This window comes from Anser anser (assembly GCF_964211835.1).
Source record: "Anser anser genome assembly, chromosome: 11".
In the NCBI taxonomy this organism is placed as follows: domain Eukaryota; kingdom Metazoa; phylum Chordata; class Aves; order Anseriformes; family Anatidae; genus Anser; species Anser anser.
The window spans coordinates 24,302,243-24,321,523 of NC_139732.1; the positions used below are offsets into that span (position 1 = coordinate 24,302,243).

Here is a 19,281-nt window from a genome sequence, read left to right on the forward strand (position 1 = left end):
TCCCTGTTCCTGCCTCTTTGCTAGTTCTGGCCTGGTGATGAATCTCATCACAACTCAATGCTCATGGTTCTAGTGCCAAGAACGAATGTGTGGAAGAGGTTATTGTGGGGAGTGCAAGAGCACAGTGGGGTAAAGCCATATATATACCCCAACCTGTCCGTGAACTCCATCCTTCAGTAATCACTGTGGCTCCAAGAGCATGGAAGCTAGATTTCTCACAGGGCTTGAGACCATATCCAAACTAAAAACCTCTCCGATCGGTCAGTAGCTCTTGTCTTTAATCTGAGAGCAAGTGGAATCCATTGCATTTGTAAGGGAAAGTAGCAGAAAGATGAATATGTAACTATTTTATTTTTTTCACTAGGCAAATGATTTGTTGGACTTGTTGGGGGGAAGTGATATAACACCTGTAATCCCTACTGTACCTACAAGCAAGCCAGCCTCTGCTGGTGGGGAGCTCCTTGACCTACTGGGAGACCTCAACCTAACAGGTAAGCAAGCTGTATCTCTTGAAAGTCTACATCCCCAGTCCTGGGGTGGGATGTCAGGATAATTGCTGAAGATGCAAAGGCTGGTTAGTTCATCACTCTAAGTCCCTGTCTTCATGATTATTCTTGTCAGGATCCGTATTTGTATATAGATGGGAATCAGGGAATAATGTCACAGGTTGACTCTTAATGATTGATGGTGGAACTTGTGGTTTTTATTTTTTGTTTTTTTTACATTCCCACCTGGGAATGGTGTGAGCCCTTCCAGCGAGGATAAGAATATGTGAGAAATTATTCTATTTGAATGCCTGCTAGCTCAAGAGGAGCCAGTCTTCACTGGGTAAAAGCAGAGAAGGAGCAAATGACAACATAAATAACTATTTGTAGAGCCTCTTATATAGAAATATGATATGCATCAGTTGATAACTTGGAGAAGGAGTACTTACTCTTCATTTTGTGACAGCTAAATTTAATCTTCTTCCAACATTTCTTGTAGGTTCTCCGGTACCTGCCCCTGCACCCCAGATATCACAGCCTCCATTCCTGCTTGATGGATTGCCATCACAGCCTCTCTTCAATGATATTGCTGCAGGTTAGGGGCATGTAAATCCTTAGCTGAAGGTTCCACGGCAGAAGAGGAAGCTAGGGATAGAAACAAAAAGATTTCATTGTGAAGTGTAACAAAGACACTGGAGGAGGAGGGAGGGTGTTAAATCTTCAGAAGAGTTTGTGTCTGGGTGTAATGGAAATGAATTCTGTGATGCTGAGAATGGTCTCTAGATTCTGCAAGTCTCCTGATTATTTTTTTCTGCAGGAATCCCCTCAATTACTGCATACAACAAGAATGGCCTGAAGATTGACTTCACCTTTGAGAGGTCAAACACCAACCCCAGTGTCACTGTAATCACGATACAGGCCTCCAACAGCACAGAACTGGATATGACAGATTTTGTTTTCCAAGCTGCAGTACCAAAGGTAGAACCACTTAGGGCAACTACATAAAAAGGTAGAGGGCCAGCTGCAAGTACTTCCTGATCTCTACTTCCATGTAGATAGAAACATGCAGCATGGTTTTAAAAAAAAAAAAAAAAAAGAATGTAAAGGTCGAGTTGCTAATAGGTTCTCCTAGTGCTCAGTTTGGTCATCTCCTTTCTAGTCTGAAACTAAGGGTTATAAATGGAGTGGAATATGGGTTTCTGTCAGATTAGATTATATCTGCTTGGATAAAATCATCTTTTAAAATCATCATTTTCTAGGAAGATTGCTAAACCACACCCAGGAAAATGTTGGGTCAATAAAAAAGATCAAAACTAATCTTTCCCTTTATTCTTAGTTTCTAAGAAATATACCACATTCTTTGCAGTTATGAATACATAATTTATTGAAAACAATCCTTTGAAGCTCTTAGCTGCTTACAAAAGTTGAAATGAGTTCCCATATAGCAATTAATTAACTATCTTCCTACAAGCAGTGAAATGTGTGTCCTTGGATTTAGCTGCAGCCCAAAATGCAGGAGACAAAAACTGCCTAGTTTGTAGTAGAGCAGACCATTTAAGCAGACTATAATTGAAATGTCCAAGTTTGGGAAAATGCATCCATTTTTGGGAATTTCACTTCTGGGAATTAATAATATTCTAACTTTAGTTTGGGTAAGTTTTATTCCTGCAATAGGCAGGCATTAGGGAGAGAGTGGGCCTCCTGAAGTTAGAAATGTGCTGAGCAGCCTCAGCTGTTCCTCTTGAGTGTCATGCTTGAAACAGTGCATCGCTGTTGATCTTGATACACTGCAGTAAGTCCTCATCCCCTAATATTCGTGCCACCTGGATCTTTTTTATGTAGAAAGCAGGTGGGCCAGCATTTTGTTCCTTACAGATAGGGATTGAAGAACTGATTACTTGACTTATTTGATTAAGCATCAGCTTTTCTCTTTGCCCTTTCTTCAGACATTCCAGCTGCAGCTCCTGTCTCCCAGCAGCAGTGTCATCCCTGCATTTAACTCGGGGACCATCACACAGGTCATTAAAGTCCTGAATCCACAAAAGGTGAGTGATTCTGAGAACAGTTAAAGACATTGTCATGGAATTGTGCACTTAGTTGTCTAGTTAGGCTGCCTTTCCGATAAGGTAGGGAATGATGAGTTGTAATGACAATCATTTTCGTTAGGGTTAGGAAAAAGAGGGCTGTGGACACAGGTTTGACGTATTTGGTTATACTTTTAAAACAGACTCAATGCTTTGCTATTCTTTTGACTTTGTGGATGTCTTTTGCATCAGCGTGGTTGTTAAACAGGTTTCTGGATAGTTTCTCTAGAGGAGCAGAACCTGGTGTTTGTGTTGTAGAAATGAAGTCTGAAAGGCAAGCATCTTGCCATATAAATATATTTAACATTCTTTCTTGCTGTCTGCAGAGGCACTTCTTGAATGAAGTCTGTTACACAAAAAAATTTTGACCCAAATTTTTTTCAAAAATTGTCTGTTTCTTCAAGTGACCTCATTTAATATGTGATGAGTGTATTCTTAAATAGTTGAGAGAGAAAGTCATTAGCTGTGATTAAACATAATTCTGTTTGTTCTACAGTCTTCAGAGAGAGGCTTCCAAGACTGGGAGAAAACAGACTTGGGAGGGAGGGGTGTGGTCCACGGGTCCTCGTTAAGAGGCTTTGCAAGTATTCAGATGGCATCAGAAGGAAGAGTTCATTTTTTTAAAAAATCATCCTTTGTGGGACACCCTTGAGATCTTCCTGCTGTATATATTTTTTAACACTTATGTACTGCTGTAGATGTTAAGTATTACTGCTAGACTAAGTTTAAAAAAAAAAAAAAAAGCCAAAGATTTCACTGAAATGACTGTCTTCTAGTGCACAGTTTTTATGGTTTCCATGGTCTCCCCTCATTTTTATGTAGCAGCATGCTCCCCTCTGCCTGTAATAAAGCACAAGAGTAATTAGAGTAATTATTCTGTCTCATAAATCTGATATGAATTTCCATGTGTCTGAATCTCAGTAGTGCTAGAGATCACATGAAAGGTATTTTCTGAACTTGGAAGGTTTTCGGAGCTTTCCTCTAGTGACAGAAGTCACAATACATCCATCTCAGATGGGCCGCACAAGCTTGAAATATGCTTTTTTGCTGAAACATCAGAACTCCTGTGAATACTTGAGAATACAGAAATGTAAGCTAGTATTTCACTGCCCTCTGCACTGTTTCCTAACTCTTCCACATCAGGCATTTATGCATCTCTTACTGTCCTATGTACCTGAAGTCAGTAGCAATCTCTAGCTTTGCAAGAATCCTGTCCACAAGATGGTGTAAGTTACCTGGAATATTCTGAGAGAAACAACCTGAGTTTTATTACTTAGGAGGTAGCTGTTTGTCTTCTCAGTGTTGTTTTAAAAAAAAAAAAAAAAGTCAGTTCACCTTGAAATGGACAGCCATTATGCTGCATTGACTAATAGTGAAGATGGGGAGAGTTGTAATAAGCAGGGTGAAAGACCGGCAGGTCTTAGAATGTAACTCTTCAGGGTGGATGACCGTGATTATACTCTTACAGTGGAATGGCCAGTTACCCAGAACAGTACCAAATAAAACAAATTGATACTGATTATATTGGTCAATTGGTATAAAGCTGGTGTTTATTAATGATCATTTCCTTTATCCTGAGGCTGGTTGGAGCGGTTTTTATCCTCCTTTCCTCCCTCTGCTATTCTTTTTGCATATTTCACTGTAGGCTTTGTCTGGTATGGATAAAAGAGCCGGAAAAAGCCAACTTCTTGCTTTTCTTTTTAGGGTTTTTGGCAAACTATTTTTTGTAGTTGTGAGGAGAACAAAGAACCTGGCTGGATCTCTGGCCTTTTATTAAAGGCTGCCTAGTATCTGGATGACAGCCAAACAACTTCTGAGCTGTTCCATCATTTACCCACAGCAGGAAGAAATGTTCTTAGAGATGCTTTCTCTAGTCTTTCTTAGACTGTTTCATCCAGTGCTACTGACCTATGTCATACTTGAAGTTTCCAGACCGCTTCTCTGAGTGAACAGCTAGCATGGGGAATGATACCTCTCCTTGTGCAGTGCAGCAGAGTCCAGGTCTGCCTCCTGCTTTCTTGTGTTGTTAATTGAGACTGTAAGACAGTTACTGTTGTGTTTAAGGACCTCAGTGTTTGTGAGAGCAGGGCCAGTGCAGTGAGAGACATGGGTGGAAGGTGCACTACAATCTTTCTGAGAAAACTTGTACCTGATCTGAGAACTACAGTGAACAAGAAACATCCTACTAGATTAAGCATTTATCTGAAGTGTCATAGCCTACCCAGCACATCTTTCCATCAAGCTTTTGTTGGCTGTGTTTTGTCTTCACAGGGGATATGGGATGGGGAGCTAGAGCTGGGGAGATTTGCTGACCTTTAACGAAGACCTAATTTTTTTTTCTCTTGTAGCAACAACTACGTATGCGGATCAAGTTGACATATAATCACAAGGGCTCAGCAATGCAGGATCTAGCAGAAGTCAACAACTTCCCCCCTCAGTCTTGGCAGTGAGCCTCTGGCACCATTCTTATTCTCTCCCCACCCAATCAAAAGAACTCTGGGAAGAAGGTTGTGATCCTTGGCAATCCCCCAAACTGCACCATGGGCATGGGGAACAGATGAGACCTGCTGATGAGGAGGAATTTTCCTGAAGTGATTGCTGACTTTGAAGCATATCTGTTAAGACTAATCTCCTCTCCTCCGCTGATGAGGCTGGTGGCTTGTGGAGGCTACTCTGCACTCCCTCACACATGCATTCACAGCCAGAAGCAACATTCCCTCCCTTCCCTGTCCCTCCCCCCTCACCCCAGAAACACAGCCTGGTTGGAACAGAAGTCTGGAATTTCTTGCAGGGAAACTCTGTCTCTGCAGCAAGTGAACAGCTGCCCCTTCTTTCTGCTGTCTTTTTTTCCCCTGGGGAGGGCAAGGTGTGTTTTTGTTCATTACTAGCTGGATTATCTTCAGGCACTTTCATCTAGGGCTCAGAATGGGGTCTTGGAGAATATTAGGGTAACCTGCCTTGTTCTTCTTGTATCCCCTGTGTCTGAAGGGGCTGGAGGCTTTTTGTGGCCTATTCAGTGCATTACTTTTACACACACCTCTCAGTTATGTGATACATACTAAGAGCAAGTCAGGCCTTGGGACTTCATCTGCAAACCTGGGACGGTGCAGGAAAAGAGGTGCCAGTGAAAGCTGATAAAATTGCTTTGGTGCTGTACTTGGAAAAGAAGACCTTACACTTGAATTTTCTTTCTTTCCATCAGTGGCTGTAACCATGCAGATTCACAGTCTTCTGTAGCTTCCCCAGAAAGTGTGGTGATGTCAGAGAGATGCAGAGATCCAAGGAACAGCTGGTTTTCTACCATGGTTAATTTCAAAGCTTTTTGACCCGTTAGTTGTGGTTTATGGGTAGAAAAGATGTATTCAATTTTGTGGATCAGTCTTTTGAGCAAAGGTCCTATTGCCTGCTGGGAGACTCATCAGAGACTATGCTGCAGAGTTGTTCTTCCCAGTTATTCCAGACCTTCTCCCAAGATTAATTTCCAGAGCCTGTTGTAGACCCCCTGGATTCCATTTGATTTACTTCTGACTGGGATATTTGTGTTGTATCTGTAACATTGGCACTGAAATAAAGACCATGCGGTTTAAAAGACCTTCTCCCATTTTGTTACTTAATTGATCTTCGTAGTTGGTTCCTTGCTCCCCTTCCAGAGAAATCTGTGTTAGTTCAGGTTCAGACTGAAAGGAACTTAACTTTTTTTGAATGAAAGCCATTTTTTTTTGAGTATTTGGAACCAAAGATGTGAGGTCCAGTACTCTTCTAAGCTTAAAGAAAGATGTATTCAGTTATGTTTCCTAGTGTAAACTGTTGTTGAGGTAGTAAGAGTTCTATGAATTCTAATGGAGGCAATGTATAGGATGTAAGGCACAGTGTGACAAAACTATTCAGGTGTTCAGCACACTCTGGGGATGAAGAGGGAATGATAGGACTTCATTCATTAGTATGCTAGTAAGTTGAAGGTACCCTGGCTTCCAGCCACAAAGCTTTCTTAAAAGAAACAGGTGGCAGGCACATCTGCTTGATTTTCTGTTACAGGGCTTTAAACATATGATCGTTCAGTGCTCTGACAGCAAGCTTAAACCCAGCCCTTTGTGTCTGCAAAAGTAATAACACTAGGTTCCAGTCCTTGCCAGAAATATCAGAGGAGTGATTCACAGTACACTTAAGGAAAATTAAAGACCTATTCTGCCCTTGAATCTGTAGTGGGAGGCCAAGAAAGGTTGTTCAGTCTGTTTTGGTTTTAACCACGGTAGGTAATATGATGTAGGACTGACTGTGTCTCTGACTTTAATTGTTGGTATGTGGAATAAGTTTAGTTTCTCTTGGAAGGCATTTTTGCTGCCGTAATAGGAAGACTGGTTTGGGCCTTTGGTTTAGCAAAAAGTTTTGTTCTATTGAAAGAGGCACCACCATAGGTTTATAAAATCTAGCAAGAATGATGTATGATTTCCTTAAAACTGATTGAGGGTTGTGGCAGGGTCTTGGGCTGGGCTTTCAGTGCAAAGATAGTACTTTGCTTCTAGCTGAAGCATCACGAAACAGGCAATCTTGTAGGAAATGGTTGAATCGATACCCTTTTTTGGGTGCTGAGCATTTACTTCTGCTTTTATTGCACTTGTGACTGTTCAACACCTGACTGGCTCAAACTACTTAGTGTGCAATGCTGAACATGTTCAATGTAGGCTCTAGTGAGCTTTGAGGATGTCCCAGATAGCAAACTAATAGAAAGTCTTTACCTTAGTTTCTGAAAGCCCCATGAGCTTTCCCGTTCTCAGAATTGTACAAGGGTCACTTGTACTGAAAGTTGGTACACCTCAATTTCTTTCCTTTTTACTGAGAAGAGCACTGCTGCAGGAAAATTAGATGGAGAGAAGGACGTAAGTGGTCTCTCACCTGGCCAGTTTGTCACAGCATAACTGGGAACAACTTATCTTGTCCCTCTTAGACTTGTTTTCTCTCCTTTAGAACAGATGGATTTTGTTGTTGGTCTTTGGTAAGCTTTTAGGGTAAATTCCTTCTCAGGTCTTGTATCCTTCAGCTGCCTTTGCACAGAAGTGTTTGTGTTTTGGAGAATATGCTGTCATATTTCTGAGTCAAGCTCAAGGAGGTGGTGCATGTACCTGGAAGGCATTCTTCTTGAAGACATCCCTCGGCTATGAAGTACTCCATTATAGCAGCTGAACATTCCTGTTGTTCTCAGTGCTCTCTTCCTTCCCTTTCCTAAGGGATGGAAGGAAGTATTGATATACCCCAGAAAGAAGGCCAGGTTTCACAGGTTTCTCTATCTGCAATACATGATATCATTGCTTGCTCCTTGACCCTAGATGGCACCTCTTAACCTCCGTGCTGTTGCTTTTTCTTACTGGACAGTACTCAACTGCCTCATAAAGCACTCTGAGGGCAGTGAGCCCTTTTTCCACCAGTGGAATGCAACAGTTCTTGTAGGTCTGGTCAACAGTTTCCTTATTTCAATATAAGGGGAATATAAAGGGAGAAAGATATAGATTTCATGGCTAATTTTACTAATATTGGCATTACAGACTTTAGAGCTGGGAGCGTTTGAATGTCTGTTGTTGTTTTTCTTCAAGTGAATGTGTTTTGAGCCAAGAAAGGACAGAAGGAATAGTGGCCGTAATGGGCCCAAAGGGGGAGAAGATGTGGGAAAGTCCCAAGGTTTAACTCAATCCACTTTTTGATGGGACAAAATATGGCCTTGAACAACTTTTTGAAGCAATAGCAGTGAGGGAGCTGCCACCTACACAGTACCTTGGATATTTAACTCAGAAGATGCTGAAACAGATGGGAAAAGTGACTTAGTCCTTTCCCTGGGGCTGGTACTGGCTGCAAGATGGAGCGGCAACGATGGCTTTTTTTAGACCTGCTGGTTGTGCTTTCTATATATTCATTTTCTACGTGGGGGCTGTGAGGGAAGGAGCTGCTGGACTGCTTCCCTCTAAACTTTCACTCTGTTCCTGTATATTACTTTTCCTTTCCTGATGCTGTAATTTACATTTTACATAGAGCCCCATCCCACCTCTTTGATAGCATAAAACAAAACAAACACCACAACCCCCCACCAAATTAAAAATAAAAACATGCCATTTAAGCAGGGAGCCTGGTGGCATTCTAACTTCTGCAGACATATTTTTGAGATATGAAAAATTTAAATAAATGCTTAGGTGAGTGAGGAGCGTAACGGATGTAAACACTTACATGGGATGCATTAGACGTCTGCTGTGTGTATTGTCTTTTGGTTGAAACAAATTATGAAGTGACTAATAAAATGAGTCAATATTCCATGATTTAAAACTGCGCCTTGTTGCTTTTTGCAAGTACAGTGGGACAGGCTTCATTGATTTTTGTTTGGCCATGATGAGGTCAGATGATGTGAAATAATCAAGGGTAGAGTTTAAAAAGCTTTCGGGAAAGTTTGGAGAGTAAAATGAGCGTAGACAACTATAAAAATCCTTAAACTGTTCCAGGTCAAATAGCCTGAAAATAGCCTGGGAGAGTTTTTCAACTACCATCAGCAGTATCTGTCCAGGTGTGATGAGATCTGAACCTAAGAACTTATTTTTTCCCTGGTGCCTGCAGCTTGCCTTTGGCATTAATTATGATTCCCTTACTGATGAAGAAATCCCCTTTTGTACTCCATGTACCTCGGAGAGACAAGGATTGTTATAATCTCATTATCCATTAAAGTAATAAACCAGCGTTCTATAAGGTTCCTCCTTGTGATTTCTAGTCACAGGAGCATTTATTAAATACCACGTTTTCTAACACAACCGCATTTTTCCTCAGCATTCTCCTCTGTAGTGCCAGGTAGAGATGCGTGCTGGGGAGCACGCGTAACCGTCCTGGTAAGGTAGGCTGTCGGTCAGTTCCTTGTTTTTAAACAGCAGAGCTCCCCAGTGTTGTGGTTTAACCCGGCTGGCAGCTAAACACCACACAGCCGTTCGCTCACCCTCCCCCCTCCCTCTCTGGGATGGGGGGAGAGAAACGGGAAAGTGAAGCCTGTGAGTTGAGATAAAGACGGTTTATTAAGACAGGAAAATAATAATAACAATAATAATAATAATAGTGATAATGGTAATAGTATTAACAATAATAATGTGTAAGAAAACAAGTGATGCACAATGCAATTGCTCACCACCCGCTGACCGATGCCCAGCCTATTCCCGAGCAGCCGGCCCCCCCACCCCGGCCAGCCACCCCTATATATTGTTTAGCATGACGTCAGATGGTATGGAATACCCCTTTGGCCAGTTCGGGTCAGCTGTCCTGGGTCTGTCCCCTCCCAGCTCCTGCTGCACCCCCAGCCTGCTCGCTGGCAGGACAGAGCAAGAAGCCGAAAAGTCCTTGGCCTGGTGTAAACACTGCTCTGCAACAATTAAAACATCAGCATGTTATCAGCGCTCTTCTCATCCTAATCCAAAACATAGCACCCTACCAGCTACTATGAGCTACTTAACTCTGTCCTAACTGGAACCAGGACACCCAGCTACTCCCGAGACTTCAGCTAGTCGGTTTGTGCCGCAGCAGTAGCGCCGCGGCTGTAGTCAGCGGTTCTGGCGCAGGACGAGCCTCCGGGAGCAGCGCAGCCTCTCGTTCCTCGCGGCGGCAGCGGTGACTCGGCGATGCCCTCCGAGGGGGCCGCGAGCAGATCCGCAGCGCGGCGAGCAGAGCGCTCGGGCAGCCCGGGACGGCGGGGACCTTAAAGGAGGCGTAACGCAGCGGGCGTTCGGCGCGGCGCTGAGCCCGACGGTGGGAACTTGGAAAGCGTGCCCGCGGCGAGCTCTGAAATGGCGGCAGGAACGGGCACAGCGCGGAGCCGGTGCCGGTGCCGCGGGCAGAAGCGCGCTGGAGCTCGGCACCGCCGGCGCTCAGCGGGCCGCAGGCTGCTCCGAGCGGCGGGAGGGCGGCGGGGCGCGGCGAGCCGAGCCGAGCGCTTCCAAGGGGCAGCCGCCGCTGAAGGCGCGTCGGGGGCCGGGCGGGCAGCGCAGCCGCTGCAGAGCGGCCCCGGCTCGGTCCCTGAGCAGCGCCCCCGAGGCCGCCCGGGCCCAGGGCGGCGGCGAGACGCGGGGATCCCGGCCCGGGCCCGCGCCGCCGCTGAGGCCGCGCCCGCCGGCGGCGGAAGGCCGCGCGCTTCCGGGGCGGGGCCTGCGCGGAGCGGGGCCGGGGCCGCCGCCGCCGTCCGAGGTCTCGGCGTCCGGCGGGCGATGGGGGAGGCCGGGACGGGGCCCGGGCCCGGGCCCAGGGAGGGGCCGGAGCCCGAGGAGGACGAGGCGGCGGCGGCGGCGGCGGCGGGCGGGGGCGGCGCGCGGGGGGGCCGGGCCGGGCCCCGCGGCGGCATCCGGGTGCTGAAGGTGAGGAGGGGGCCGGCGCCGGGCCTGCGCCGCGCGGGGGCCGCCCCGTTCCGCCGGCCCTTCCCGGCAGCTCGGCGGGCCGGGGCCGCGGGGGTAGCGCCGCGCCCGGGGCGATGCCCGCCTCGACCTTGCCGCCGCTGTCGGGACGAGGTCGGCGGCCCCCCCGCGGCCGGGACCCGCGGGGCGCCGAGGCTCCCGGGGCGGGGGCCCGGCGGTGCGGGAGCGGCGGGCCCGGCCGGGTCTGGCCGGGCCTGGCCGTGCCGCCCGGGTGCGAGGGGTGCCGAGGAGCCTGGCCGCGAGGGAAGGTCGGCTCGGAGCGGCCGGCTGCCGCCGCTGGGCACGGGGGGAGGCCGGGCGCCGCTTCGGAGGCGGCTGCTGACGCCGTGGTTCCTTGCAGAGAAACGTGAAGCGCAACGGGAGCAGGAGCTGCTTGAACAGGACTCGGTTTGGCTCCCGCGAGAGGGACTGGCTGAGGGAGGATGCTGGACGAGGCTGCGTGTACGTTTATGGAAGAGATTCCACGTCTTGTGCTTCCTCTGACTTGCGCCTGGTCCTCTGTACGGTGGACACCCCCGCGTCCGAGATATGTGATGGAGAAGAGAGAAAAAATCTCTTCTTGCAGCTTCACGGAGACCTGGTCAGGTGAGGGCTGAGAGAGGATAGATTTGTATCGAGAAACGTTTGCTTTAGTCTTGCAGGGCCCTCTTCTCTGTGTACCTGCGTACGTTAGTAGTATAAATGCAGGACAGAGGTGGTAGGTGTCAGACACAGCCTTGAGTAGCATAATTCGTAAAAACAAAGTAGTGGTGAGCCGCTTACATCTCTCTTAGTCAAACCATAGGTGTTTTAGCTGGGAGGGTTTGGCAGCTGCTCCAACCAGAAACATGACCTCATTTTGTAGGTACAGGTTACTGTTTGTGTGCTCCTTCTTTATGTTCTGTTTTAGGGACACTTCGGTATTAAGAAAACTTAAGAATTTAGGAGGCTGTGCACAGTTATTCTGAGCCAGTGAAACACGTAAAGTACTTTAACAGTCACTCATGTAGGATATACACGTTAGTCTTTGTGTGTGTGTGTGTGTTTTTCATAAGAGTTCCCAGGTACATAACTATTAAAGATAGGCACAAATGTAGCACAGTAAACATTATATAGGGAAGATGTGGGCCTCGTATCGTACGTTATATGCCCACAGTCAGTTGAGGCTGAAAACAGACAGCTCAGGGCTTAAGGTGCGTGGACTTTATTCTGAGTGTATTATGAACTCTAGGTCTACAAGCTCCCATTAGGTTTTTTAGGATTTAGACTTTGCAGTGATTCTTTTGGACTTAACTTTTGTTTATAAAGTTGCAGTTCCTCTTCCAAGGGAAAAAAAAATAGCACTGTAGTCTTCGTATTGAAGACTAAGCAATAGAGACATTATGAGCCGAACAGTAGTAGTAGCCGGCTTTTTGATAGCGAAATTAAAGTCTTAAGTTGTGCATGTCTGAAGTTTAAAACCACGTAGTGTAGGTTTGATCGAGTTGAGGGCAGGAGTGCTAGTGGCAAGAGATGTAGAGAATAGGATGGGGGATAGGGGCCTATGAGAAAGCTGGGGAGGGACTCTTTATCAGCGATTGTAGAGATAGGACAAGGGGTAACGATTTTAAACTAGAAAAGGGTAGGTTTAGGGTAGGCATAAATTCATCACGATGAGGGTGGGGAAACACTGGCACAGGCTGCTCAGAGAAGCTGTGGATGCCCCATCCCTGGCAGTGCCTAAGGCCAGGCTGGATGGGGCTGGGGGAAGCCTGGGCTGGTGGGAGGGGTCCCTGCCCATGGCAGGGGGGACACAGGGAGGCTTTAAGGATGGGCTTCCAACCCAAACCATTCTTTGAGTCTATGACACTGTTAAAAAGGACACTTGAAAAAAAGTTATTTAGACCTTTTTGCTTTGCTCAGCCTGGTTTTTAGGAACTAGGGAAAGGTTAGTTATAAATGTGGTATGAGGATATGCATACTTCATTGTAGTCATGGAGGCAGCTGAAAATTAATTGCTTGAAGTAGTTATAAGGAAATTGTTTTGTTTTGTACTATAACAGTGAGCAAACTTCCGAACATTCAGAAAAAAGACCCTTTATTGCAGATGTCAAAGAAGACTAGGTAACTCTTGGAGGTTTGTTCAGAGAGGGATGTTTTGACTTTTTTGAGCTTTTGAAATGGCTTTTGTGTTTGAGTTCTTCTAAATTTATGTCTCTTCTCATGCTAGGTAGCAGTGCCTGTCTTTGATTTGTGTCAGGCTTTGCAATAGTTTGGTAAATTCATCCTGACAGGAGTTCTGGAAGCAAGTACCAAGTTGTAAATGTTTACTTCCCACTTGTTAATTTATTGCCTCTTGCTGTATCACGCACTTACTCAAGTTTTGTCTTTAATTTCTTGGAAAGCTCTTGGTTACTGTATGCCTGTTGCCTTTGTAATTCTAGAGATGTCTTTGCCACAGAAGAGATTCCTGAACTGCTTACCGCTGGGGGGGATGTCCTCAGAGTCATAGAATTGTTTAGGTTGGAAACAACTTCTAAGATCACTGAGTCCAACGATCCACCTAACACTGCAGCTCCACAGTTAAACCATGTCCCTGTGCACCTCATCCACACGTCTCTTAAACACCTCCAGGGATGGCGACTCCACCACCACCCTGGGCAGCCTGTTGCAATGCCTAACCACCCTTTCCGTGAAGAAATTCTGTTCCCTGAAATGGGAGTTACCGGTATTGCTTTAGTAACAATCTCTGTTAGTAACAGGAAGCAGTCACAGACGGCACCTGCTTGCATTTCCACAGGAAGATGACAGAATGCTCAAGATATCCCCATGCCCTCTTGAGATAATCCTTGCCTTGAACAAAGTTTGCTGACTACTTTAATAATGTGTTTGTGAGCACAGATTACTCAGTTAAGTATCCGTTTGCATTTTACCATTGATACATTTGTCTCCTAAACAACCGAATTCCTCACCCTTTAAAGTATGAGTAGGTGACTTTCTCTCAAAACCAGAGAGTGGCAAAGGTTGATTTGGCACCTGACTCAGAAGACTGAACACAGACTGGTCTGTAAGTGGGAGAAAAACAAAAAACTTTTTCACTTTAAATATTGTGGTGTCCTTGTGATATTTCTGCATTTCTCTTTTAAGTATGTGTACAAGGAAGTCAGTTTCTGTCAGAACATTCTTTTCTCCTCCATAGTGCGCTTCAAGAATCTTTAGAGATCTAGCTGGAATCTTTCTTTATGTTAGCATTCTTTCCTATTCAGAAATTATACCTTCCTGCAGAGGAGAGGATTAAATAAAAATAGCTTTATTACTTTTTTTTGGTATGCTTACCCCTCACAACAAAAACTTAAACTATGAAGATTTGAAAACTTGATTTTTGCTCATGAAGAAGAACTGTGTGTGAAACTTGCTGATTTTTTGTCTTTTCTCTTTCATTACTCATCACACCTTCACTCAGTAGAGCTGCGTCTCTGACTTAGTGGAAGTGGCTAGTACCTGCTGTGTGATACTGATGTGGATAGAATGGGCTGTTTGTGTCAAATTGCAGCTGCTTGGACTGCCATGGTTTTCTCCATGTGTGTTAGTATTCAGTGTTTATTGCACAGCGTATGAGATGTTTTGCACATTTCTAATGTGCAATGCCAATTTAAGTTGCATATCATGTTGCTTTTTTCTCAAAGGGGAAGCATACTTTTGTTTCTCAAGCTCTAACAATTGTGTTTAGAACCTGTCAGCCTTGGTTGTGTTAGTATAGAAATTTTGTATAGAAATTGCCATTACAGCCACTTGTTCCAAATACTTGTTTTGGTATTCTGTTTCCTGCTTTCCAGACTTTTGTTAGATTTTGTAAGTAAATTACATGGCTCTTAACAAGAACTTGGACCGGTGATCCGTTCAGTCAGGACACCAGAGTGTCCCCAAAGGTATTCAGATTGCTTTATATCCTGATTTGAATGTGGTCAGTAGGCAACGAACTGTTTTGTTCTTTGCTTTATTTGCAAAGCACTTCGCTGGACCTGTGGGTGTTACCAGCAAACGTCTGGACTCTGCTGGTGCTCATTAGGCACGGGTACGGCGTGTGGCCAGTGCCATAAGAACGGCTGCCCTCATGCTTGTTGTGTCTCACCAAGCCACGCTTCCTCCACTGAGGGGCAAGTCGTTTTATCCTGTGTGCACACGGCTTTTCAGGTATTTTTTTTCCTGTAATCTCGTATACTTCTGCCAGGTAATGAAATTGGAATAGCTTGTAGATTTTTGCAGACGACTTGAAGAATTCAGAAGGCTTAATTTCTTGGCAAGGCTATTGCCTTTCAGTCAGTAGCGACCAAACTTAGAAGGTGCAGTAATGCTGCATACGTTTTTGACTGACTTTCAGATAGTTACGGTTTTATGTCGAGAGAGAGATGTTGGTATGGGGATTAGGCTTGAGTAGGTATTACTGCAAATGTTCCTTTTGTACGTTTGTTTTGTTTAGAATATAAACAAAAATTAAGGTATTTCTGGAAGCATACCAGCTTGATTTAAGTGGTCAAGAAGGAAAAGTAGGGTGGTTTTTTTTTTTCAAACTAACATTTTGAAATCCTACAACATCCCTGCAGCAGTAATTCTTGCTGATGTGAAAGATGAGAAGAATAAAAGCAATGAAAAATCAGATCTTATCTTGAGAAGCGGCAAGTGTGCCGCTTAGAGTATCTTCCTTTTTCAAGATGGTAAACCACAGTACTGTACCTCAGAGTGCTGAGCACTGTAGAACTGTGATTTAATTTGAATATATTATTGTTTTATGAAAAGCGCTTATCCCTTTGCTGTATTAAGGTTCTTCCTGAATTCTGATGTGCAAGAATTATATTGTAGAATACATGCTTCTAAAAACTTCAGTTTGTTCAGCAACCAAACTGTAGTGTTTGGGTGGATTTTTTATTTTTTTCTTGTTGTAACAGTAGTAAATCTAGATGCAGACTACTTGAAATGTTCTTTTCATGAATGATATTCAAGCATTTACAGTTCCTAAGCCATAGGTCACATGCTGGAAAAGCTGCTTTCTGTCAAGCACAAGGCTTTAATAGCAGAAGAATTGGAATCTGAGAGTAGTCAAGGGACACTTTGGCTAGGTATTTGGAGATCCAGTCAAATCTCTCATATTCCTCTTGAATTCTGCAATTGAGGTTATAGAATACATCAGGATTTGGTGTGTTGAAAGTCTGAATTGTTTGGTGCAACCTATTATTTATTCCAGTTTCTAGTCCCTTGCCTGTTATAGGAGACAGATACACAGGTTTGTCATTTTCAAGAATACATTGGAAAGTTCTTTTTAAAGTTTGGTGTCATGTTCACTGCTGTTTCTGTAGCATAAAAATTAAGTGATAACTTAAACCTCAGGTACGTACTTAGTGCTTTGCTCTCTAAGCTTCTGGATCTCAGCTGAAGGTCCTGAAATAAGACTGAGAGCCTGTATTTGAATGGAAGAAATATGCAAAGAGAGAAGCATTGATAGCATTGCACTGTTTTGAACCAATCTCTTGTCCCATGTCTGTCTTGCAAAACAGGGAAAGAAAAAGCTTTTCATGAATCAGCTTTTCATGCTGATTGTACAAAGAGCTCTCTGCCTTAGCTGGGTTGGGATCTTTTTCCAGGAGTTCCAAAAATATAACCAGTATCCGAACGGTTGGTGGAGGTGCAGATGAATGGTGTAGATGGTACAGGTGAATGCTGTTGATGGTGCGCTGCTTGAATTTCCATTCTTGACTGCAAACTGGAAGCTATTTTCCGTTTTGTTTTGGAAATAGGATAGTATCTGAATAGCATAGGATCTGGTCCTTCCTTATAGGCTCCCCAAATTATTTCAAAAGACTTCTTATCCCACTGCAAATACAAAGTGGATGTCATCACGAAGAATGAAGTCATTGCAATTACAGAAGCAAATTAATGTTTCTTTTTGATAGTGAGGCAGTTTTCTATTCTTCTTCTAAAACGTGTGAAATGTTACCAAGTGACTTCAGTGTGGACTTGGGATTAAAATTTGAAGCTACTAAAGGTAAGCAACTAAACATGGACAGTCAGAAAACTGGGCAGATAGGAACCTCAAGAAGTTCAGCAAAATGAAAAGCCAATTCCTGCACCTGAGGAGGAGCAACCCCGGGCTCTAGTAAACGTTGGGGTTGGCCTGCTGTGGAAAGCAGCTTTGTGGAGGAGGACCTGAATTTCCTGGTGGATACCAAGTTGAACATGAGCCAGCAATGTGCCTTTGTGGCAAAGAAGGCCAGCAGCATCCTGGGCTTCATCAGGAGAAATGTTGCCAGCAGTCTGAGGGAGGTCATTCTTCCCCTCTGCTTGGAACTGTTGAGGCCACACCTGGTGCACTGGGTCCAGCGCTGAGCTTCCCAGTGCCAGGGAGGTGTGGACAGACTGGAGAGAGTCCATCAAAGAGCTGCTAAGATGAATAATGGACCAGCGCATCTCGTTGTTCAGCTGAGATGATACCAGCCTGGAGAAGGCTTGGGGGGATTTTATCAATGTGTATAAATTCCTGGTGGGGGAAAAAATAAGAGAGAACCATGTGCTTTTCAGTGGTGCCCAGTGACAGCAAAGGAGGCAATGGACACAAACTGAAACACAAGGACTTCATTTGAACGTTAGGAAACACATGGCATGCATTGTTGACACACACCTGATGACATCTTGAACCTGAAATTGATGCCTGATTTTTCTTCATATATAAATTTTGGAGTATACATATAAAATTGCTATCTGTCTCTGGCATTGCTTTTAGTCATATTGTAAGCTTCATGAAATCAGGATAATTTCTAATAATTAAAAATGACGACTGGTGACATTGGTAGGAACAGTGCTTTCAACTTCTTAATGCAGGCAATATTTGATAAACTAGATTTTAAATCCTACTTACTCCAATGGAAGGAATAAGAACAGGCTTCTAAACAAACCAGTTCTATTGATGAGTGATCCTTTTGGTAGATTTGGAGAGAGACATCAAGGTTTTCCTCCTTTGTTAAATAAGGCTTCTTTGTGGGTTGAAATTTCCCAATAATTTATGATTATACGTGGGGCTGAGTAGAGACTAAAGTTTGCAAAGCCTGATAGCAGTTTGTTGGTCAGGGGAAGCTCCAAGAGCTCATTTAAGAAGTGGGAGGAAGCGGGGCTATTTCATATACAGCATTTTGGATAACAAGTAGATGTATTTCCATGTTTAAAAATATATATATAAATTTACCCTAGTTAGGCTTAGCAAACATTGAGTGTTAGTAATTTATGAATCAGCTGCATGTCAACCCCATTGTTTTTTTAGGCTAGGAACTCTGTTGTTTTGGACCGTAACTGTGAGAGTAATCTTGCTTGAGTTTCTGATCCAGAATTCCTGTGTGTGCAGCGGAAGAGTTGCAATGTATATGCTTGGAATACCTGAGGTCATTTAACTTCTTGAGGTGTGTCCTATTGGCTACAGAGGAAGTCTGGGTGATTATGTATTTATAAATGGTGAATGTTTTGTGAAATCAGTACTGCCTTAATAATGAGATGACACCTGCAAAGCTGTCAGTAATTGGAAATGCTAGAGAATAATCGTTAAAAAGAATAAAAAATGTTTTTGTTCTTTAGCTGAGAAGCAGAAAGGTTTGGAGTATACAGTAATAAAACATTTCACGTTAGGACATGCTGTATGAATGATGTATGCAAGTTAACAAGGTTTAGAAGAAAATAGGTCTTACCGAACAAACTTGATGCTTTGAAATTTCAGTCGTGGTCGTCAAAGGCATTAGTCATTTGTCTCACTCCGTGATGTTCTGATATCATTGGTAGAAAAGCAGTGCACAGACCACTGAAACCCATTGGCTGATACCTTACAAATTAGAAATTGTTATTCAGTGTAGGGGTGGGTTTTTCTGAATGGAAGATTGGTGTATGAATAAAGAAAGGTAGATGTATGCTTTTCAGTTGCTCTGTTAATAATCCGTGGCAAAAAGGATGGTAAAAACTCAGGAAGAGGAGTGAGGGAGTGATGAATACTGCTAAAGGTTGATCTAGGTGGTTTAACATACAGTATTCTCTGGGGCAGACAGCTTTTCTTTATCACTGGAGATATTTATGTAAAAGCCAAGTTTGCTAATTACTGAAGAGGAAGGAAGGGGGGCTGTAACTTGTAAAAAGCGCAATTCAAGAGGACGTGTGGATTGAAGGGTATAAATGAATGTGCCGAACAGGTGAGAGCAGGTTTGACCCAGGAATATAAATACTGTTGAGTCTTTGTTACCGAGCAGTCAGTGCATGGATACAGTGAACAGTCATACTGCTAGCACTTCCAGAATGTTGATA

The 19,281-nt window shown here is 44.1% G+C and overlaps 2 protein-coding genes across 5 annotated transcripts in view; both read left to right on the top strand.

Annotated features, from left to right (window-relative positions):
* AP1G1 (adaptor related protein complex 1 subunit gamma 1) overlaps window positions 1-6,158 on the top strand; it is a 43,685-nt gene extending 37,527 nt beyond the window's left edge. For all 3 annotated transcript variants that reach the window (XM_083794917.1, XM_083794918.1, XM_083794919.1), the window contains exons 19-23: window positions 365-491; window positions 985-1,080; window positions 1,303-1,463; window positions 2,432-2,530; window positions 4,918-6,158. In XM_083794917.1, the coding sequence (XP_083651043.1) occupies window positions 365-491; window positions 985-1,080; window positions 1,303-1,463; window positions 2,432-2,530; window positions 4,918-5,019 (585 nt within the window). In that variant the 3' untranslated portion in view covers window positions 5,020-6,158. The remainder of the gene's footprint in view (window positions 1-364; window positions 492-984; window positions 1,081-1,302; window positions 1,464-2,431; window positions 2,531-4,917) is intronic.
* A 4,615-nt stretch (window positions 6,159-10,773) lies between these two features.
* Window positions 10,774-19,281, top strand: part of PHLPP2 (PH domain and leucine rich repeat protein phosphatase 2) — a 33,294-nt gene continuing 24,786 nt past the window's right edge. Inside the window, exons 1-2 of one of the 2 annotated variants that reach the window (XM_083794915.1) lie at window positions 10,774-10,935; window positions 11,333-11,577. In XM_083794915.1, the coding sequence (XP_083651041.1) occupies window positions 10,789-10,935; window positions 11,333-11,577 (392 nt within the window). In that variant the 5' untranslated portion in view covers window positions 10,774-10,788. The remainder of the gene's footprint in view (window positions 10,936-11,332; window positions 11,578-19,281) is intronic. The other variant, XM_083794916.1, reaches the window with a different exon arrangement.